Here is a 21,135-nt window from a genome sequence, read left to right on the forward strand (position 1 = left end):
GAGCAGACCATCTCCAAGTTGCGTCCAGCCCAAGTATCCCACGTTTCCTTCACTACAAGAAATGGTCAGCATCCACTGTCAAGTGTTCAGCATCTATGTTGTGCAGTAAGGACTGTCAAATGGCTCAGTACAACCTATACCTACCAAGAGGCTAATAAATAAGTATTTATAGCAAAGGGAAGGAGGACCAGGAATGGCACATTGAAGGGTAATTGTCTCCCCACCACTGTCAGCAGTGCAGAGTGATAGCTGTTACGATCTCTGCAAAAAAGGTCCCTTCAGTGCTAAATGTCTTGAAAAAAATTATTTAGTGCCAACATCAGGCATAGTTAATGAGAGTGCGGGAGCCATACCTGCTTCACAACCATTGTGCATCATGTACAGGTTGCCTGGGGAGTGGGCATGCTGAAGAAACACAACACATGGCTCACAACTGCTTGGTCCCCAGGCCCCAGCTCAGACCCAGAGGGCCCTCCACTGCTGGGTCTGAGACCAGTGTGGCCACCACGACCATCCTGTGATACATGCCCTGGGACTCAAACCAAATCCCACCTGCATTTTTTACACGCCATAGACAAAGGCTTGAACTCACATTCCTGCCCATAGCTGAGGAACAGAAGATGCTGTAGCTACTTCTTGCTCATCTCCAGCCATCCATCCCTTTACTCAACTGACTTTGGTGCACACAGCCTAAGCCCATGGCTGCATGGCTGAATGAGCACACACACATAGTACAACCAAAGGAAAAAGACCCTGAATGAAGGGCAGTGATTTGGGACTTGGTGGTGGAGGGGAAGCCCGTAATAGACTCCTTGGAGAAGTAGACTTTGGGGCACTGCATAGTAAGTGCATTGAATAAATATACATGTATAAAACACAGTGCCTTGGGGAAAAGGTGGGTTAATAATTGAAAAATAGCTCTGTCTCTCTTACACTTTAGAGTAATTTTCAGTGGCCTTATGTCTGAGTTCTGTTGATGTTTGGTGAGGGCAGAATCTGGACCACTTTGTAACATGGGTTGAGACGCTGGTGCTGGTGTGTTCTGGCTTCCCTGTGGATAAAACAGGATTGGTTCCTAGCCAGCTTTAAGCTCTGCCAAAGTAATTTGTGAAGTCCCTGATAAATGTCATTTATTTATGTAGTAAATAAATGTTGGAAATCTGTGGCACCTGTTACGCTGCTGTAATGGAGGTGACACCCTGGGTAACGCACTGCCATCAGAGCTGAGAGACACAAGGATCTGTTTGCAGGTCCTCACCTCCCACCCCTAATTGTGACACAAGATAAGATATTGTTGAGTTTGATAGAAACCCACCTTAGCAGCATCGTCAGATCGGAGGTTTGGCTGCAGCTTGATTCATATTCACCTTTGACTCCACCTTTGTGGAGTGAAAATACCACAGGTATTTTCTGGTGAAATACCACAAGCCTACTGCCATCAGACTTTCATCCATGTAGTTTTTATTTCTGGGAGCCCGACCCAAAATGCTGGAAGTAGAGGCACATATTGTGCTGTGGTGGCCTCTCTAATCACATCTCCAAAACCCCTTCATCTACCAGGCACATCCCTTTTTAACATGGATCTGCTGCTGGATGTTTGGTAGGTGTTTCTTGGCATCTCCGTTATTTCGGATTTACACTTTACCACCAAAACAGTTATGACATGATGTGCTTCATCCCAGCGTAAAATTCAGCTCTTCTCCTCTGTGCAGGTGTCCTGACACAGCTGAAGCCACCTTGAGCTGCCGAGACCAAGGGCTCTGCCTCCGCAGGTGGCCTAGCTCAGGTTCCTGTCTGCCCGGGAGGACAGACAGAGTCACCCACCTTCCAGTGCCGAAGTGGGTGACTCACACAGCAAAGCCCAGTGACTCTGCACTGCCCTCCTGACTTGGATATTCCAGGAGGGAAAATAATCCATTCACTAAAGATCTAAATTTACCCAGCAGCTGCATCTGCTGAAGATGCCAGAAGGAGCTAATCTTAGACACCGAGTGAGTGATTTGTTAGAGAGACAGTTCATGGGAGAACTTGGGCTTTGCCCCCCTTTGCCTGAAGTTATCCCCTCGTTTATCACTGCTGTTAGAAACCCAGGGGGTCTGGTGGGCCAGGAGCACCTAAGTGGTGCTATCTCAACCATGTCTCACTGCCTCCATGGAGCAGGATTTATCAACTGCTCATCTCTCTCCTGGAGGAGAGTATCTCGTCTGATATGGTCATTGCCTGCCTGTTAGTAAAACTTGCCTGAGAAGCCAAGAAAAGCAATTATTTATTGCAACTACAAATCCAAATTAATAGCCCTACACTGGACGCTTTCTTGTTCAACCTGACATGGCTGTAATTCCTGCATTCACTTTCCTTGTTCTAAATTTTGTAAGGGAGGGAGTGATCCTGCTTCATTGCATCCCGTTAGGATGCTTTCCGTGTATCCTACCCACTCCCATGTTGTGGGGGGTCAACTGCCCACTTAGAGACACACTTAATAACTGACCTAGTCCATTGGTCATTGGAAATCACCAGCTGTAGTCCCGTTAGACCTGGGGCCAGTTAGCTGACGGCTTTCTCAGAACAGCCCACCTCGTTCAGGGCTGTGCTGTCTATCACACAGCTCTCTCAGGGGAGTACCCTGGGGAGAGTTGATTCACCCATTCATGTGTTCACGGAGATAACTGAATGGTAACTATCATCACTGCTCACCCTTATCACATCCACATATGCCATCTCATCTGCGTTTGGATGCTAAATCCCTCTGGGCTTGGCTTGGAGACCAGCTTACCTTAGTGGTGACACATTGGACCCAGAAAATGGAGGACAGCTGGGACAAGTCTACTGTGATCAAAGCCTCCCCAAGAGATAATGGTTGCAGAGAGCTCAGGATTGTTGATTGCCTCAAATTCCACTGCTATCATCAGAGAAAAGTCTCCTGTAGCAATCAGATGTGGCCTTGGCTCTCCAGTCCAGCAAGGCTCAGACGAAGCCCCCCAAAAATCCTGTTGACTTCTCTGCACATAAAGAGATTGTGAAATGGCAACAACCAACCAGTGTGAACAAACGAAAACCAGGAATGAAGGAAGACACACAAGTGAGAAAGAAATACTGTGCTTGAGATCCAGACTGTAAATGTGTAACCTCAGATGTAAGAAGGAAAGTGATCTGAACACCAAACATTTGGTGGGTGAGAGGCTCTGAAGTTTGTGGATCTGAGCTGCATAAAGCACTGCTGGCTTTTCACGCCCAGCCCCAGGAGGGTTCAGGAGAGGTGCACAGTGCCTCTGAGAACACCCCTGGGTCTCCCCATTAGCACCGTGTGAGCCTCCCCACAGCGCAGAGCTTCTCAGAGGGCTTGGGTCCACCAGATCAACCTCCATCCCGCAGGCTGTGGCAGAAACTTGTCTGGGGAGGAATCAGCCTTATCTGAGCTGAACACACCCGTGCTCGGGAGCCAGGGAGGTTTACGGACCATTTGAATCAGGGTTAACACATAGGACACAGCCTGTATGTCCAGCCTGGGCCATATGTGCGTTCTACAACCGTTTTGATGACAGGGCTTGGGATGGGTGCTGCTGTACTGACCTGACAGAAAAATATGGTGGAAACATAAGGCAAGGGATCACACGTGTGAATGTTGCCACAAGCCATCACGAGGACAGCATCCCAGCACTGCTGGTGTTAGGAGGCACTGGGAAGAATTAAGGGTGTTTAGTCTGAATTCATGATTTAAACTCTCTCGAGAGTGAATGGGGACAGGTGGACATCACCAGAGTCCTCTCATCTTAGGCAAGTGTCTAACTCAGGCGTAGTGATCTGGCTCCCAGAGATACCTGTCTCTCCCCATGGCTGTAGGGAGCCTAAATGACAGAGTGCACCAAGGAGGTGGTGCTCTGGAAAAACCAGGGCTACTTCGCCAAGCCTTGGAGCTGGTCCAGCTGCTGTGCAAAGCCACTGAAGGCAATGAAGACCCCCAGAGCAGGTTTCGGACCAGCACAGTGCTCTTTCCCTGGGTGCACCACAAACCTGGGGGAAACCACAGACCAACCAGTCAGTCAGGAGCTCCTCTGGGAAGGGATGGGCTGTAGCTGCGTTTTAGCAGTGGCACCTCGTGATGTGGCGAATGTGGAAGCAAACCTTGGATCGCAGCACATGCAGAGCAGCACGGTGAAAAGGAAAACAAGCCAGAGCTCAAGGGACACTAAAGGCAGAGGGGGAAAAAAATCCCAGCTGGTAGCATGACAATGCAGGATTAAACTTGGGAAAGTGCAGCGCTAATGCAGAGGGAAGGGAGAGGGGAAGATGGGGTTGTCCAGCCCCAGACGTCTGGGAGCAGAGGAACGTTTCCGAAGTTCGACCCAATTCAAAGATCAGTTCTTGTCATCTGATCCCTTCGCAGATGAGCAGCACGGCAGAAAAGCTTATGATGTGAGCTCTGAAAACAGCTTGTGATTATTTCCCTGCTATATTGCTACCTCCTAGACGCCGCTGGAACCTCACCAGTACAAAAGGGCTTCATACCAGTATAGCTCCCTCCTTCTTCCCACTTACGTAGATAACCATCATGGCACACAGCACTTTTATAAATACATCCATGCCGGGGTAAGGGGTTATGTGGCTTTAAATACACCAGGAAGAGTGGCTAGTATCTTTGCATAGACTTAATTAAATCGTTAATTAAATCTCTGCCATTGCTGTCAGCCAGCCCAGAGGGTCCGTAGAAACGGAGATAAAATAAAACAGATTCATGTATAAGTTTTACTATAGGTATAAATAATTATAGCTACTCTGCTCATCCATGTCTATCAAAACTAATTTGCTCCTTCATGAGGTCCATGGGAAAAGCTGGACCTGGACCGGCCATTTGAGGCCCCATGGGGCTTCCTAGACATCCATGGGCATGCACGCAGGACACAAGACCTCCGGAGACCTCAGCCTTTCTGGAGCTTCAGCTCAAGGCCAGGCAAGTTGTCCTGCTGCAGCTCTAGACTTCAACATGGGGGTCTTGAATCTCAGTAGACCTTAGCAGGACACCTTCAACTGAGAAGAAGACACCCGTGTTTAAATGTCCTAATCTGTGAGTTGAAGCCCACTGTTGCGCTCTCATTACTTCTGTTCTGCCTCAGAGCCTCTCTCTGTCACCAAGATGTGGAGGAGATGGGTTTGTTAATGATGAGGCATTCAGAGACTGTGCCAGTGGGGCCATGCACGTATTGCTGACAAAGCAGAGCCATCCCTCTCCCAGGCTCCTCGAGTCTCCTCCTGTAGTGAGACGTTTTAACTTCCAGCATAGGTCTCATAACCCATACAGGGGTGTAAATAAATTGCTCTATCTTCATTTTCCACCCCCTTCCAGACCTCTGAAAACTGACTCCAGAGGAGAATAAAGGACAAACCTGTGCAGAAAAGCAGCCCTGGGAGAGAGCTGGCTGGAGCCGGGGATGCCATAAAGCCCACACAAGACACTCCCTTATTGCATCTTTCGAGCTTTGACTTCATGGTCTATTTTTAGCACAGCAAAAGGTTCAGCAGTTTCAGAGCAGTGGGTTTAGCAGTGTCGGGAGAAGGTCCCAGCCCTGCCATTCATGATCCAGAAGGCAGATTCGGGTGTTTGATTCATCTGGAGGCTGTTTCCCAAGCACAGCGACTGAGCCGATGGGTCGCGCGCGCGTCTCCCGTCATGGGATGGCAGCAAAAGCTCCTGCTCCCCCCGCAGTGACTCATGGGCTGACAGACCCTTCCTGAAGCATCGAGGCTGAAAGTACAGCTGTTCCCCCGTCCCCCTCCCTTCCTTCTTGTCCAATGTGTCATATTAAAGGGTGATCGGCTTACACATGCTCCAGTATGGATTCCTTAAGCTTTGTAACGCTGTGGCTATATATAAAGCCCTACGCTGGAAACTGAAGTACACAGACAGCTGCGATAGTAGCAAGCATTTCACATTCCCAGTGTGCTGACGGTCTGGAAGCAAGGGAGACCCGCGAGCCCTTCTTTGAGTAAGTTTCTTTACCACAGGCTCAGGTATAGATATATTCATAAATATATATATAAAAGAAGGATTCAGGAAAAAAAAGGAGCGGTTACTCTTCACCATGGGTTTGCCTTTTGATCAAGTGGAAGAACTGCGTCTCTACCAGCAAACACTCCTCCAGGATGGACTCAAAGACATGTTGGACCACAATAAGTTTCTGGACTGTGTCTTAAAAGTCAAGGGGAAGGAGTTTCCCTGCCATCGGCTGGTGCTGGCAGCGTGCAGCCCATATTTTCGAGCGATGTTCCTCTCGGACATGGAAGAGAGCAAGAAGAGGGAGGTCAGTTTGGAAGATGTTGATCCAGATGTCATGGGCAAGATCCTCCATTATATCTACACCTCTGAGCTGGAGATCACAGAGCAGAATGTGCAGGACATCTTCTCTGTGGCCAACATGTTCCAGATCCCCTCCATCTTCACTGTCTGTGTGTCCTTCTTGCAGAAGCGACTCTGCCTCAGCAACTGCTTGGCTATCTTCAGGCTGGGCTTGATGCTGGATTGTGCCCGGCTGGCTGTGGCAGCTCGGGATTTCATTTGTGATCGCTTTGCGCTGGTCTCCCGGGATGAGGAGTTCTACCAGCTTTCACCTGATGAGCTTATTGCAATCATCTCCAATGACTCCCTCAACATTGAGAAAGAGGAGACTGTCTTCGAAGTAGTGATGAAGTGGGTGGGGACCAAGGACCATGAAAGCCGGCAGAAGGCCTTGCCTGTCATCTTTGAAAGCATCCGCTTCCGCCTCATGCCCAACGACTACATCAAGGACCACGTGGAGAAGCATGCCATGGTGAAGTCCAGCCCTGAGCTGCTCAAGAAACTGCAGATGGTGAAGGATGCCCAGAAAGGCAAATTCACTGTGGTGAAGAAGAAGAAAGTGAAGAAAAGTAGTGAAAAGCAAGCGAAAGACAATGTTGTCAATGGAGCAGTAGAGGAGGAGGAAGATACAGAGGAGGATGCTCTCCCAGGGATCTTAAATGACACAATGCGCTTTGGGATGTTCCTCCAGGACCTTATTTTCATGGTGAGCGACAGTGGGGCAGTGGCCTATGATCCCACTGCCAACGAGTGCTATTTTGCCTCCCTGTCTACTCAAATCCCAAAGAACCACATCAGTCTGGTGACCAAAGAAAATCAGATCTTCATTGTCGGAGGACTGTACTTCAATGAGGACAGCAAAGAGGATCCCATGAGTTCCTACTTCCTACAGGTACTAGCTTTACCTTTCTAATGTTTCTTTGCCCACTTTGGAGCATCACCAGTCTTTAGCTTCCATGTGATGCCAGTAACATACATTTTCATGTGATGTTAAAAAAAAAGTTGTAAATGAAGGTGAAACATCTGAGTTGTTTTACTAGAGATTCTTCCTCCTATATTTTTAAGGCAGATCCCACTAAGGGGGGGTTCTAGGTAATAGGAATAACCCTTCTGATGACCCATCATGAATAGGGGACCACGCTGAACAGTGTACTTGGTCCAGCCCTGGCCACCATAGGGCACTAACTGGAAGGTTGGTGGCATCAGGTCTGGGTTCAGCTTTGCATCTTTTATATTCTCTGGTTATGAACCCCCAGCAAAACCCAAGGGTGACTCAGCCAGGGAACAGCAGCAGCTACAGCCACAGAGCAAACACTCCAAGGTCACAGGGTATGTCCCTACCTGCCAATATATGCCCCATTTCCAGTGCTGTTCTTGCCCCTGGGGGTGTGCTGGGTCCAGCTCAGGGTCTCTGGCCCTTTCTATCACGTGCAGAGGAAACCATGGTGTGACATCTTTTGGGATCTTCCACAAGAGAAGTGGCTGTTCTAACACAGCAGTAACCAAAGCTGTGATCAGATCGAGGTGTGCACAGGCAATCTGAGCCCCGGCCTGGGCTGTAACCTAAGAGCACCCTCCCTGTACACAGCTGACGCAAGGCGCCTACCCATAAACCCGTGAAACGAGGAGTCAGCATGAAGAAACCGCAGCCCTAGAAAGCAGGATGGAGCGGGAAGGCAGTGGGAGTGCTGAGGGAAATGATGTTTGAGATATAGCCATTCGCACTGGACAACGGATGACAACAGCGGCCGTGGCCAGCTCCATCACTTACTCGCGCAGAGCAGGTAGACGAGCAGCTTTGTATTCAGCCGAAACTTATGTCTAAAAATCAGTGCTCCACCAGTCTGGTTGCTGGCCAGGCAAGGTAATTCTTTGAGCAGCAGTGAAGGTCCACCATGTCCTGGGCTGTGCCAGCATGACTGCAGCAAGCAGGTCAAGGGAAGAGATTTTTTTTTTTTTTTTTTCCCTTTGATCATACACTTGTGAGACCACATCTGGATGCTGCATCCAGTCTGGGGCTCCCCAGTGCAAGGGAGACAGTGAGGTACTGGGATGAGTCTAGCAGAGGCCACCAAGATGGTCAGGGCTGGAGAATGGGAGGTACAAGGAGAGGCTGAGCTGGGTCTGATCAGCCTGGAGAAGGGGAAGGGAAGATCTCATTGGTGTCTGCAGCTCCCTAGTAGGAGGGGACACAGAAGAGGGATCCCGACTCTTGGATTTGCACAAAGATGGGACAAGAAGCCATGGCCAGGAGTTGCAGTGAAGGAAATTTCAGTTAGCTGTGAGGAAAACCTTCCCAACAGAGGTGGTGGAGTACTGGAGCAGGGGTCTAGAGGTCACAAAACCTCCATCCTTGGAGACATTTAATATTTGACTGCACAAAGACCTGGCAACCTGCTCTAACTCCAAAGCTGTACCTGCTTGAGCATGGGGGCTGGATGAAAGACCTTTGGAGGTCCCTTCAACCTGATTTCACATTCCTCCTGCTGAAGCCAGGAGAGTTAGGTCAGGGACAGCTTAGACTTAAGGACAGGCACCAAAATATAAAAATGCTGAAAAATCCCAGAGGCCTTACAAGTTTTGACAGGAACAAAATTATTCCGTTGACATTTCAGATGGAAAAGGGTATCCTTTATTTGTCACTTCTAAGATTTATGACTTGAAAATAATGCTGAATCAATCACGAAGCAGGAACTATCCTGGTAACTGAGCTGCTCAGGCTTGCACTATAAATAACACATATGTGGACCACAGCTTACAAAGAGACAATAACCACAGGCACCCAGCTGAGGCCAAGTCTTTGGAGGCAACCCAGCAAGCTGAAGCTCTTTGGCCCGAGCCCATAGCAAACAGTGCTTCAGGCAATGATGCATCACAGCTTCATCTTGCAGAGTCCCACCAAACTGGCTGCAAGACATCATTCCAGTCTTAACCCACGAAGTCCCTCCTCTGCTATCAAGCTACATTAAAAATTTTTGCCCCAGTTTATAGTTCCCATCAAGCCATGGTGTCCAGAGAGACCCCAGCCTCATAACCTTTCCCATCTTTTTTTCTGATGGCAGATGAGGCAATGCCTTGACCTACAGATGTCCAAGGATCTGCAAGGATTTGGCCATCTGATCTAGTAGCACTGTATGGGCCAGTATCATCTGTAAGATGGGTCTGGCAGACTTTGGTCAGGAGGAAGAGCTCTGGGCTTTGCAGCACCATCTCAGTTGTGTTGTACCATATTGGGTAGATAGGTATTGTGTAAATAGCCTTTGTGCAGATAGACACACACACATGTTTCATCTTACAAACTCTCACACATACTGAGGTGATACGGGACAACATCAGCATCTTGAGAAGCAGAGGAGGGACACAGTAACTGGTCTTCAGAAAGAAGAATTGGTGGGAGAAGGAGGGGCTCAGGGGAGTGAGCTGTGTAGCCAACATTACCAACACCATGCTGTTACCTGGCAGAGATAGAAAATATCAGGATGAAATACTGTGGCGTGTACTACAGCTGAAGAGGTTCAGGCAAAATTTCTAAGATTGAAGTGCTTAAGCTCCTCCAGTCCCAGGAACTATCCGTTATAGGTCCAACATGGGACTCTCATCTGAAGATGACCAAGCTTGTTGCAAGTCAAGGATTTGGTGCACAGAGCAGAACATGTTCCTGCTGGTGCATCTTTGCTCTTACACCTTGTCATAAAACATATGTCATATGATATATGACTTGATTTGCACTAAGATCCCCCAACCTGCACCAGACAGTAAGGCACAGGCAGAGACTGACATTGCAGAAAGTGCCTACTGGGATGACCAAGCCGCACGTGGGAATGAACTTTGCCCTCAGCCTCTGGACCCTGATTTTTGCGAAGCAAATGGGCCTGGTAAGCACACGCTAATGACCATGTGTTTCCTTTCAGTACGACCATCTGGACGCAGACTGGCTGGGGATGCCTCCCCTGCCCTCCCCTCGCTGCCTCTTTGGCCTGGGAGAGGCGGAAAACTCCATTTTTGTGGTTGGAGGGAAAGAACTGAAAGAGGGAGAAAAGACCTTGGATTCAGTCCTGTGCTATGACCGGCTGTAAGTGTTCATGTGCGAGCGTGGGGCAGGAGGTGGTTGACAGGAGAAGGAGAAGCAGTTGCTGTGCAAAACAACTCCAGCCCTCCAGGGACTGAAAGGTTTTGGAGACAGGACTCAAACTCTACATCTAGATGCTGGGACCGCTGGGACTGTCTCAAGCTGTACCCTGGGGCTCTGAGCTGTCTCTCTCCAGCTGCTTCGTTTATTGTAATTGAACCTCCAGGAGATGGAAGCCGTAATGGGGCTATCATGTTATCAGGGACCAAACTTAGCAGATGCTCACATGGGACCTGAGGAGCGAGGGGAGTTTTTCCTTCTGCTCTTGCCCATCGGTTTGGAGGTTCGGCAACATTCACCGTGGTCTTACCAGGAGTGGTTTTGGACAGGAAAGTTTGTTTTGAAAGTACTCAGATGTGGCACTGAATGGTGCACTCTGAGAGATATCAAGCTTAAGATACAATTATATTTGCACAATGAGCTCTGACCCATGTGATGTCATGAGCTTTATTAAAAGGCACCATCCTGTTCTGCTCGCAGGAGGCAGAAACATCCAAAGACTGTTCCTCTCTGCCCCAAAGAGGCAGAACAGTAGGCGTTAACGAGCCTTTACTTGGTCTATATTTAGATGTGTGTGCTTCAAAGTCTGTTTTATAGGCAGAGATTTGAAACTAGTTTCATTCCCACAGAACGGGGAATTTATCTGCCCCTGCAGACTCTGGGAAAGGACGTGTCTGGCCCTGCTAAGTGCTCAGGGGGTGCTCTGAATACCAATTTGAAACTGGTAGAGATGTGATGAGCACCACCTGTATTTCTAATATTATTTAGGTCAAAACTTCAACTGTAACAAACCTGGAGAGGGCAAACTGCTGGTCTATAGGATCAAATATTTGCCCAGAGTGGTTGGAAACTAGAAAGCACCCAGAGCCCAGACATCTCAGTTCTTAAGTAAAATAAAATGCAGGGCTCAGAGGCTACAACCTACATGTATGAAAACTGGGGACGAGTCTGAGCTACATGGACATGAACAGACATCTCTTGAGAAATTGGTCAGCCCTATTTGGGTACCAGTTTTGGGTTTCCAAAGCCTTTATAGCTACAACCTCTGCTCAGCTGCCCTGGAGCTAGCCCAGAGCCTTCAACACAGCCCTGCACTACAAAATGTGGACAAACCCACCGTGGGTCCTTTCTGAGTGTTGGCCAACCATTGCACCTCAAAGTGAAAGGTGATGGCCAAAAAAGAAATTTGCCCTCATGATCTTGCACCCCTAAGTCGCATTGGTTTTAATTTTTTACATAATGCAGGAAACCACCTCGTCTGTGGCTCACTGGTAATGCTTGTAAATGAGGTCAGGTCCTGGGAGAAGAGGGACTGCGTATGCATGAAGCCCCAAAGCAGAGGATGCTGCAGATAAGAATGAGCATTAGTATAAACATCCTGCATATTTTGTTTTCCCTTGTTTTTTAGGATCACAAAATTTACTGGTTGAGCACTATTTCATTGGAAACCTCATATTTTTGACATTGTGTTTTCTGTTTGTCAGGATCTGTGCTTATCTCTAGGTCTGGAAAGTGCCGCGTACTCTGGGCCTCATCCAGGAAGCTACAAATCCTTTCAATTCCCATCTTTCCCTGATCCAGGTCCTTCAAGTGGGGTGAAGCCGATTCCCTTCCCTATGCAGTCTACGGCCATGCGGTGGTATCACACAAAGACCTTGTCTACGCCATTGGCGGCAAAGGAAGTGACAAGTAAGTTAAAAAGCAAGAGAAATGGAGGGAGTCATCCCCCAAACTAGTGGGAGTGCAGAGCATGAGTTGGCACCTCCCCAGCCTGGATGCTATGGGTTAAGGAGGGTTGGATGGGGTGTGAGATGTGGATCCTTCCCTCTCAGCTCACCTCTGTGACTGCAGCCCTTCCCAAACCATTTAGGAGTCCTACAGGGACCTCAGGGAGATGGCACTGTCCTTGCAGGAGAGGGAACATATCATCCCCTTTACTCACAATAAATAAGTATCACACAGACTGGGAGAGGTGCTGAAGAGCAAGACGCCCCTTCACACTGAGGGTCTCCTGTCTTGGACTTGTGGAGCAGTGTGGTCCTAGTAGTCAAATCCAGATGGGTATTTGCAATAGGGTTGAAAAACTTCATCAAAACTGACCTGCATCCTGCCCTCCTGCAGGAGATGGGCTCAGCAGAAAAAGCCTCTCTTGGGGAGGATTGCAGCAATTTCTTTGCAAGCCAGAAGTGTGACTCTTTGCAGAGCAAACATGACATAATCCAGCAAAGACAGGTCCTGCTCTGAAAGGATTATGGTCTGAAAGGTGTGAGCGTGCATACCTTCATGCACCTTACATTGCTGTCCCGGGGAACAGGGGCGTTACTGGTGATATTTCCGTTTCAAGATGGATCAGCAGCACTGAAACATGGTCTGATGGCTGTGTGCAAGGTCCTGAGCAGCAGTGAGCTACACGGGCCCCTATCCAGCTGTGTGGTGCACACCCAAGCAAAGGCACTCATGCTGACATGGAGGACCAAAATCCTTTCTAAAGACCCCACATTGTTCCCAGTAGACATCCCCCCAACTCCCGCAGTGCAAAGCTGCCTCTTGGCAGGTGATCGAGGCTCCTTCTCTCTCACGTATTTCTCTAGGAAGTGCCTGAAGACCATGTGTGTCTACAACCCATCCAAGTTTGAGTGGAAGGAGCTGGCTCCCATGAAAACTGCCCGGTCCCTGTTTGGAGCCACTGTGCACAAGGACAAAATCTACGTGGCTGCTGGTGTGACTGACTCCGGCTTGACCAACTCAGTGGAAGTGTATGACATTGCCACCAACAAGTACGTACCTGAGCACACCTTTGGGGCGTAGTTACACAAGGAGCAGCTGTAGATGTACATTAAGCAACTTCCAACCATTCTGGAGTTTGCTTGCAACTCCTGATACCAGTTCCTCCCAGTCTGTATTCCTCAGACAGCTGGGCATAACCGAGACCGCTGCAGCTGGGCTGTGGATCATCTCAGGCTCACCTTCAAAGCAGTTTCACCAACTGGAGCAACCCTTGGTTTTGCAGGGCTGTAGCTTCATCTTGGCAGCTTCACCCAATGCAACAGACTTTCTGACTTTGGGTGGGCCTTGCAGCTGCAGTCCCACTGCTGGGACCTGCTGGTCCATGCCAGGTGTGCTTCACAGCTCATCTACTCAACGCAAAATGAAGTTGAGCTAAGATGATGGAAACAGGTATCTCTGACAACAGTCAGTGTGTGATCCCATCCCATGTAGACCAACACAAGTTAATTTGTCAGTAGTTAATTCAGTTGTTGATTCCCAATTCAAGGCCAGCCTCAGTGCAAAGATGGGTGCTCTGACATGTCCTCTCTCTTGACGTGGCAGGTGGGACACTTTCACCGAGTTTCCGCAGGAGCGCAGCTCGGTCAGCCTGGTGAGCTTGTCTGGGGTGCTCTACCTGCTCGGAGGGTTCGCCACAGTGGAGACGGAGTCAGGAGAGCTGGTGCCAACGGAGCTGAATGACGTTTGGAGGTGACGGTCTTCCACGGGGCTGTCCAAGGGAGTGTGGGAGGGATGTTAGTGAGAGCCACTGAGGGAACAGATAGTTTCTGTCTTTCCTGATGCCTTCAGTGTGAGATGGATGTTGTTACCCCAGCACAAGGCTGCAGGGTCTCTAGGTAAGCAGTTTGCCCTGTGCTGTGCTGGAGGGCACATTAGGTGATTCAGTGATCTCTCTCAGCCTCATATAGCCAACGTACGAGGGAAAATCTGCTCCCTTAGCTTTGTTGCTGCACTGACATTTTGCCTGGAGCTGGTTCCAGACCTCCCCTTTGGCATGAAGCAGTCAGTGTTTGTGCAATGCATGCTCTCCCTGGGAAAAGCCAGTGCTCGGGCTGGAAATCAGATAGTCTTATGTGCAGAGAAGTGGGCAGAAAACACTTTCTGACCGCTGCTTATATAGCGTTAGCTGCTCCTGTCCTTCACATCTGTGGCTCTAGAGCACCCTCAGCAGGCACCTGCTGGCCTTCACCATGGATGTTCAGTCTTGGTGCCACCAACCTGCTTCCCAATGGAAAAATACACCATCCCTGAGAGACCATGTGCTGCAAACCAGAGCACACCAGGGCTGAAAGTCCCCATGAAGATCCCACAGATATCTTGTGGCCAAATAATGTCTGTGGGACATCACACCATGCACTAGGGCTCCCACAGTATGGAGAGCAGCTGAAGGGAGGGAGAGGAGAAGCTTTCCTCACCATAACTGTCTGCCTGTCTCTCCCCAGATATGATGAAGAACAGAAGAAGTGGGAAGGGGTCCTCCGGGAGATCCAGTATGCCTCTGGTGCCACTTTCCTTCCCGTGCGCCTCAATGTTTTGCGCCTAACGAAGATGTAGGGAGGCGTGATATATTTTTTTTTTCCATGGGGGTCTGGGGCAAGGAGGGATGGGGGGAGGTGAGGCCACACTTATCAGTGCAGAGAGGTGGCATCTGGGTACTGTGTAGGACATTGCATCTGTGATTGGTACCATTTTACTTAGTCAAATGGAAAAGGCGGGGGGGAATTATCTTGAAGCTCTATGGGAATTTGAAAGTGCTCACAAGATAACTAGGAGCTGGGGTAGGCTGAGAAGCATGCAGCAATGAGCTGTTCCAGTCTCAGTAGACAGGACAAAAAGATCATACTCTTGTTCTGCTTCTTTCTCCACATTTTTCCCCCATCTTCTCAACTGCTGCTGAACCTCCCCAACCAACAGTGGAGGCAGAAAGTGGGTCCCAAGGGACTAAGCTGACGTTCCGCAGGGAAGGGGGGGTCTGTGAAGTATTTCCCCACCTAAGGTAGGTGTGAGCATGGTGCTAGAGCACACCCTGGTGAGAAGAAGGAAGGGTCAAAGAGAAGTGGTACAGGAGAGACCTGGGGGGACTTTGATGAGTTTCCAGGTGATGAGGGTTGTTGGGATGTGACAGTTAAAAGAAAAGAGCATGTGAGCATGGGCAGCAGAAACACTTTGGAAGTTGCAATGAAAAGAAAATAGTCTTAGTTCTTTGCCTCCATCTTGACTTTGGACTGAAGAGACGCCAGGAGCTAAGGTCTGTGGGAGGGGAAGAGTCGTGCGAGTAGTAGGGTAGGAAACGGGGGGAGAGAGACAGGCAGGGGGGACGTGCACTCATCTCCAGTCTTTTGGGCTGCTCATCTTCAATCACAGATCACAATGTCCTCACCTATGGTTGGACAACAGCTGTTTTTCAGGGAAAGGTTTTATATTTATGCTGTTTCTCTTATTTTTAATGTTCTGACCTTTTTTTTTTTAAAGAGTATCCTAGTTTGCTAAGTACATGGAGATCTCAGATGTGTTTGTCTCAGAGAGAGCTTCCCACTGAGGAAAAATGCATCTTTTTTTTTTTAAAGTTATCTGTAATGATGTTTTGATAGAAACACGACTATACTGGCAGCAGGACAAAGGTCTGTTAGAGCACAAATCTCCTGATGACCACACCATCTGATCAGTGGTTTATTTAAAAATAAATTATTAGGCTATTAAAAAAAAAAAAAAATCCCCTGTGTTTGCATGTTGATAGAGCTGTAGCTGAATGTCCACAGCAACTAAACACAAAGACCAAGCAAAAGCTGCGACGAACACATGCAGCAAACCAGCCCCATGGAGAGCCCTAGCACAGCCGCAGCCTTTATCCTTATTTTACCCCATTTTGGAGCTGAAACTTTAGCATTCGTATCCTTACAGCTATTCTCCACAGATAGGAGGACTAGAAGGTTACCTAGGAGTAGAAGGAAGCTGGATGCCAACATGGTCTCGATACCATGAACAGGGGTGATAATCAATAAGAAAAAAGAACAAATACAAACCTTGCAAAATAATACCCTCAAAGTGGCATGAAAATTATGGTATTAAAAATCATGCCTGGCTGATTTGTCTAGCTCAAAAAGGCAGTAGTGGAGAAACTAAAACATGTTTGGAAGGAAAGACAATTTGGCATGGGTAAAGGAACCAGAGTCTTGTCCTGGTTTCATTTTAAGGATTTAAAAAGCTACAGGATAATCTCCTTAGAGGACAATCACATCAGAACAATAATGAAACATTTTCACAAGAAAAATAAATCCAAGGTGACTGGCTGGCACAAAATGGCTTAAAAAAAAAAAGGCAACAAAAACCTCTGAAACAATCAAATGTGTGAAAAATGCATTTAAAAAAAAAAAAAAATCACATTCTACCCAGTTCTGCAGAAATTCCTGTGGATGACTCCCAAGCTAATTGAAGATGAAGCTACCAAATGTAGAATAGCTTGTGGCAGAAAAGAAAAAAAAAATGAAGAGAAAAAAAAAATCCATGCCTATAATAATAATTTTTTAAAAGTCATTTACTGTGGAGGGAAGATACCACCTCCTGCCTGGGATGGGAAACCAACACCTTTGGTTCAGCTCTTCTTGCCGGACACAGAATGGAAAGCTGTTGGCACTTGGTCCGAAGAGAGGGTTAATGCCCATCTACCCGCTGCCGCGTTGCTTGGCTCTCCTGGGGGCAATCTGGGCCCTTTGAAGTCAACAGGGATGTTGCTGAGCCTTGATGAGTTGTTATGGTGTGGTCCCTTGAAAACAGCTTGAGAGGTGGCAATTAAAACTGGTCCCCATCCTTGGTCCCTCACCTCGCAATTTTCCATTGGGAATACAGTTAATAGGACCTTAGTGCTCCTGCGTGGTTCACATCCATTATAAAGCTGTGGGAGAGGCCATCACTGGCACAGGGCAAGAAACTGTAAAAGGAAAAATAGCTGTTGTATAAAAGGACCCAGAAGAGCTTGAAATACCCCATCACTTGAGCAATGAGGGCCAAATCTCAGTGCGTGCAAGCCAGCGTTGGCCCAAGGAAGGCAGCAAAGTTGCACATTGCCAAGCGAAAGTCTGGCCCAGAGATGTTCACCACCACCTTGCCAAGAGGCTGCTTCAGTCCAAAGGCAATCACACGTTAAGAAATGCCAACATGATTACTCAGAGAGGCATCACTCCCTGCTGCTGCCTGGTGTTTTCCTGGCTCAGGTGCACACAGTTCCAGTGGCACAGGTCTCCTGCGGGTATCTCCTCCGGGCAATGCCAGCAGCAAAGGAGTAGGTAGATCCCAAGGGTGGGAGGAAAATCATCTCTTCTTCCATTAGCTTCCCAATATCAGTGCTTCTGTTAGCTGGCGAGGCTCCCACCGCTCCATTTTACATCAATAAAAGCCCAGGGTGCTTTTGGATGGGTTCCTTGTTTTCTCCACTGCTTACAGAGGAGCTCAGGGAGCCTCAGCTCATAGATCACACAAATCTCATGGAGCCAATAGCACCCATGAGCTCAGCCCTTACCAAGCCCCTTCTTCCACCCACTCATCCCCTTCCCTGAAAAGCTATTTTTTGTTGTCCCCACAGCAGTCCAGTTGTCCCCCACACATACACATACCTCCCACGAAACCCAACGCAAAGGCTATACATGTGAACCAATGGCAGCGGTGAACGTGCCATGGGAAGCCCATCCTGCTGGGCTCTGACTCCTCACACAATTGCCTGAAAAGAGACTTTAAGGGGGAAAAAAAAAAAAAAAAAGAAAAGAAAAACTAAAGTAATAAAGAAAGTGGTGGAGATTTAGGTTTTCTTTTATAAAAGACAAGTTGTTTATTGATTCAGTCCTTCCACTTGCAACCTCTTTGGTAACAGTCATAACACTTCCAGACTGGGAGAACGCAATGGAAAGGCCCAATTCTGACCTCTCACCACTTTCAGAGCTCAGCAACCCCTGACGTGCCTTGGTGAGAGGCCAAAAGCAGGTTTCAAAGCATGGCCAAGGACCTGGCCTCTAGGGACAACCCAAAACAGCCTATTGTGACTCGTCTTGCTCGTGGGTAGCCCAGAGAGCAGCCCCAGCACCCCCAGGCAGAAGATGGCTCGGGATGGGGATGCGTGTTGGGCCCTTGGTGCCAAGGCTGACTGTGTGCTGTGCCCTGGAAGGCAGCTTTGATGCACCTCTTGGGCCCTCCCGGACATTGGCCAACGGGGCCATCAATGAAGCAAGACTCGCCCGTTCCTGCGGTAGGCAATGACTTGCCCCAGCTGGCCCCACGCTGATGCACTAACCCGACCATCTCAGCCTCCCCCTCACCACACCATCCCAAAGAGAGTAACTGCTGTACTTGGAGTTAAAGATAAACATATATTGATTACACATGGTCATAAAAAAAAAAAAGTAATAATAATAATAATACATTTCCTAGAACATTACTTAAGATGCTTCCGAAAAGCATCCAAGCTTCCCCTCCCCTCCCCGCCTTCCCTTATCTATACAGAATAAAGTGCTTCGTTTAGTTTGTTCACACTAGTAGAGCCACTGATACACTCTTAACTTGGCATGTTTGGGCAACCGATACTGAATGCCGTAAAGTAATACAGAGCCGAACACCAGGCATGAGAAACTAGTTTTGAGGCAAGTGCTTGGGGTTTCATTCGTTTCCTTCAAGTTCCATGCTACTGAGGTTGTTCTTATTCCTATTTTTTCCTTTTTTTTAAATTATTATTTTCTTCCTTTGCAAGTTCGACCCATCTCCCGTTGTGGTTATGTGTCACTACGCAGGGCTGCACGTGGGGAAGCTCTCTCCATCCGTGTGAACAAAGGGCGTCTGTCTGTCCGTCCTTCCCTCTCGACTTCGGGCAAACCAAGAGTTTAATCAGTGGAATTGTCTAGCAGCGGATGCTCATCTCTATTGCACTGTCACAGCCGTTCCCACCCGCCGGCCGTCCATCCATCCATCACCTTCCCACCGCGCTGGGGTTATGGCTGTGGTCCAAAGGGCCAGCCGTGCCTCATGGACATTATGAGGCTAACTGGTCTGTGCTACCAGGCTCCTGGGATATATAAACCAAAAATGATCCTTCCCACATGACTCCCTCCCTCCCCAGAGTTCAAATGAAGGGGGCAAAAAAAAAATTTCAAACCCGGAGAGGTCTGGGCTTAGCCGTGTGGGCAGAGTTGTCAGCTGAATGTTGCGTTGCGGCATATTCATGAACTGCATAATGGAAATCAAGCCCCTCTCCACCCTCGCGGTCTGTTGAAGAAGGGATGTGAGAGATTAAGGTGCAAGAGTTAAACAAAAAAAATTAAAATTAAAATATAAAAAGCTTGAAAACTCGGACCCAACTCCCCCGCCTCCTGCCACATGTAACCCAACGGGTGCCAATGGGGCTGACCGGGATGGATGTGGGACGAGACACTGTGGGAGCGACTCGTCTGAGCTCTTAGTACATTAACAAAAACCAGACATGAGGAGACACATCAGGGCGAGTAAGGGTGTAGACAAAAGGGCTCAGAGGCCACGTAGGACTCCTGGGAACTGCCCAGGCCTTAGAGAGGGGAGGGAGCAGCAGGGATCTGGTTCTCCAAAGTGCTGTGTGCATGGTCACATCTCGACATCTCTGAGCGTCTCTCCAGGCAGGCTCTCGAAGGGGATCAGACGTGGCTGGGATCAGTCGCTGGGCTTTCCGCTGGGCTTCTAGCCTCAACGAGGAGCTCTCATCTCGCAGTGACGTCCAAGTGGGACAGGTCCTCACCGGGAGATGATGAACCGGGACAGGGACGGGGAAAGCCACCTCCAGGTACAAGGGAGCACATGTTGGTGCAGGGGTTTGCCTGGGGAGAGAAGTCTACCAGCGAGGCAGGCTGATAGGCTCCATCACAGAAGATCCTACAGGCAAGGTGAGTCCTCCTCAGGGTGCAGTACTCCCACCCCATGTCAAGGCTGTGTGTGGAGAAAGAAATGCAAAGGAGCCTGAGGGGATGGGGTCTGGGAGGCAGCAGAGGAGGAGACAGCATGGACCACTCTACTGAGACCCTCCAACACCTCCAAGCGTATCACTGAAGGCTTCTCTAAAGCAATCGTCTTCCAGTCTGGGTCATGGTCCCTTTAGAAAGCCAATGGCCCCAAGAGCTGAGTGCCCACATCCCTCACAGGTGTGTGGTTGAGTAGGCTTTGCACCACCCCCATAAGCCCCAGGGTCACAGAGGAAGGAGAGCGGAGAAGCCTTTGGTACCTATCTGAGAAGGTCAACATGGCAAGGAAGCTCTACCATAGCATTCTCCCTTTGCTCAATGCAGATGGAGATGAGGTGAGCTCATTGGTACTGACTGCAGTACTGGGGGTCCACAGGATCCCAGCCAACACAAGGATGAAAAGCCATTTGTTGCTCCAACACTCTAACATCCACGAGAGTAGCCAGCTTTCCAAGAGACATCAGGCATGAGGGGCGCCACGCAGCAGGAGGGGACACCAGTCACCTAACCCATCACCTCAAACAGCCCTCAGAACAGTGGGTGCTCCCCTGGCCTATCCGTACCACGCTAACGCTCCTGCACGTCCCTGGTCAGCAAAGCTCCTGAGCACATGGCTAAATCCTCCCAGCTCTGCAGGGACAGCCTCAACGCTGCCCAAATGCTTTGCTGATTATGTCCAGGAGACAAAGCACCAAGACTTCTTGCAGGGCCAGATGTGGCTCACTATCCCCAGCACCCCGCTATTGCCCAGGCTGAGGTGGAAATGGGAAGGGCTCCTGCAGCCTGTTCACTGTCATCTCTTCTATCTTGCCTACCAACAGCCCTGCTCACCACCTTGGGAGCAAGGCATCAGCTGCAACGCACCCCACCTCTTGGCCGGCACCTCTCTGCCCATGCTGGATGCTCTGCAGCCCCTGCAG

The 21,135-nt window shown here is 49.0% G+C and overlaps 1 protein-coding gene across 1 annotated transcript; it reads left to right on the plus strand.

The window, feature by feature from the left end:
* The first annotated feature begins 6,077 nt into the window (after positions 1-6,077).
* KLHL40 (kelch like family member 40) lies at positions 6,078-14,801 on the plus strand. The gene is made up of 6 exons (XM_009484140.1): positions 6,078-7,223; positions 10,243-10,403; positions 12,042-12,149; positions 13,052-13,237; positions 13,791-13,937; positions 14,690-14,801. Exons 1-6 carry the CDS (start codon positions 6,078-6,080, stop codon positions 14,799-14,801), a joined length of 1,860 nt encoding a protein of 619 aa, XP_009482415.1.
* Positions 14,802-21,135: the final 6,334 nt, after the last annotated feature.

The sequence above is a fragment of the Pelecanus crispus genome, chromosome 2 (genome assembly GCF_030463565.1).
Source record: "Pelecanus crispus isolate bPelCri1 chromosome 2, bPelCri1.pri, whole genome shotgun sequence".
Classification (NCBI taxonomy): Eukaryota; Metazoa; Chordata; class Aves; order Pelecaniformes; family Pelecanidae; genus Pelecanus; species Pelecanus crispus.

Bases quoted from the DNA above. Each gene is read 5' to 3' on its own strand.
- KLHL40 (XM_009484140.1), top strand. From the start codon at position 6,078: ATGGGTTTGCCTTTTGATCAAGTGGAAGAACTGCGTCTCTACCAGCAA. The intron at 7,224-10,242 runs GTACTAGCTTTA...GTTTCCTTTCAG, and splicing joins TGAGTTCCTACTTCCTACAG to TACGACCATCTGGACGCAGA. The intron at 10,404-12,041 runs GTAAGTGTTCAT...TCCCTGATCCAG, and splicing joins GTCCTGTGCTATGACCGGCT to GTCCTTCAAGTGGGGTGAAG.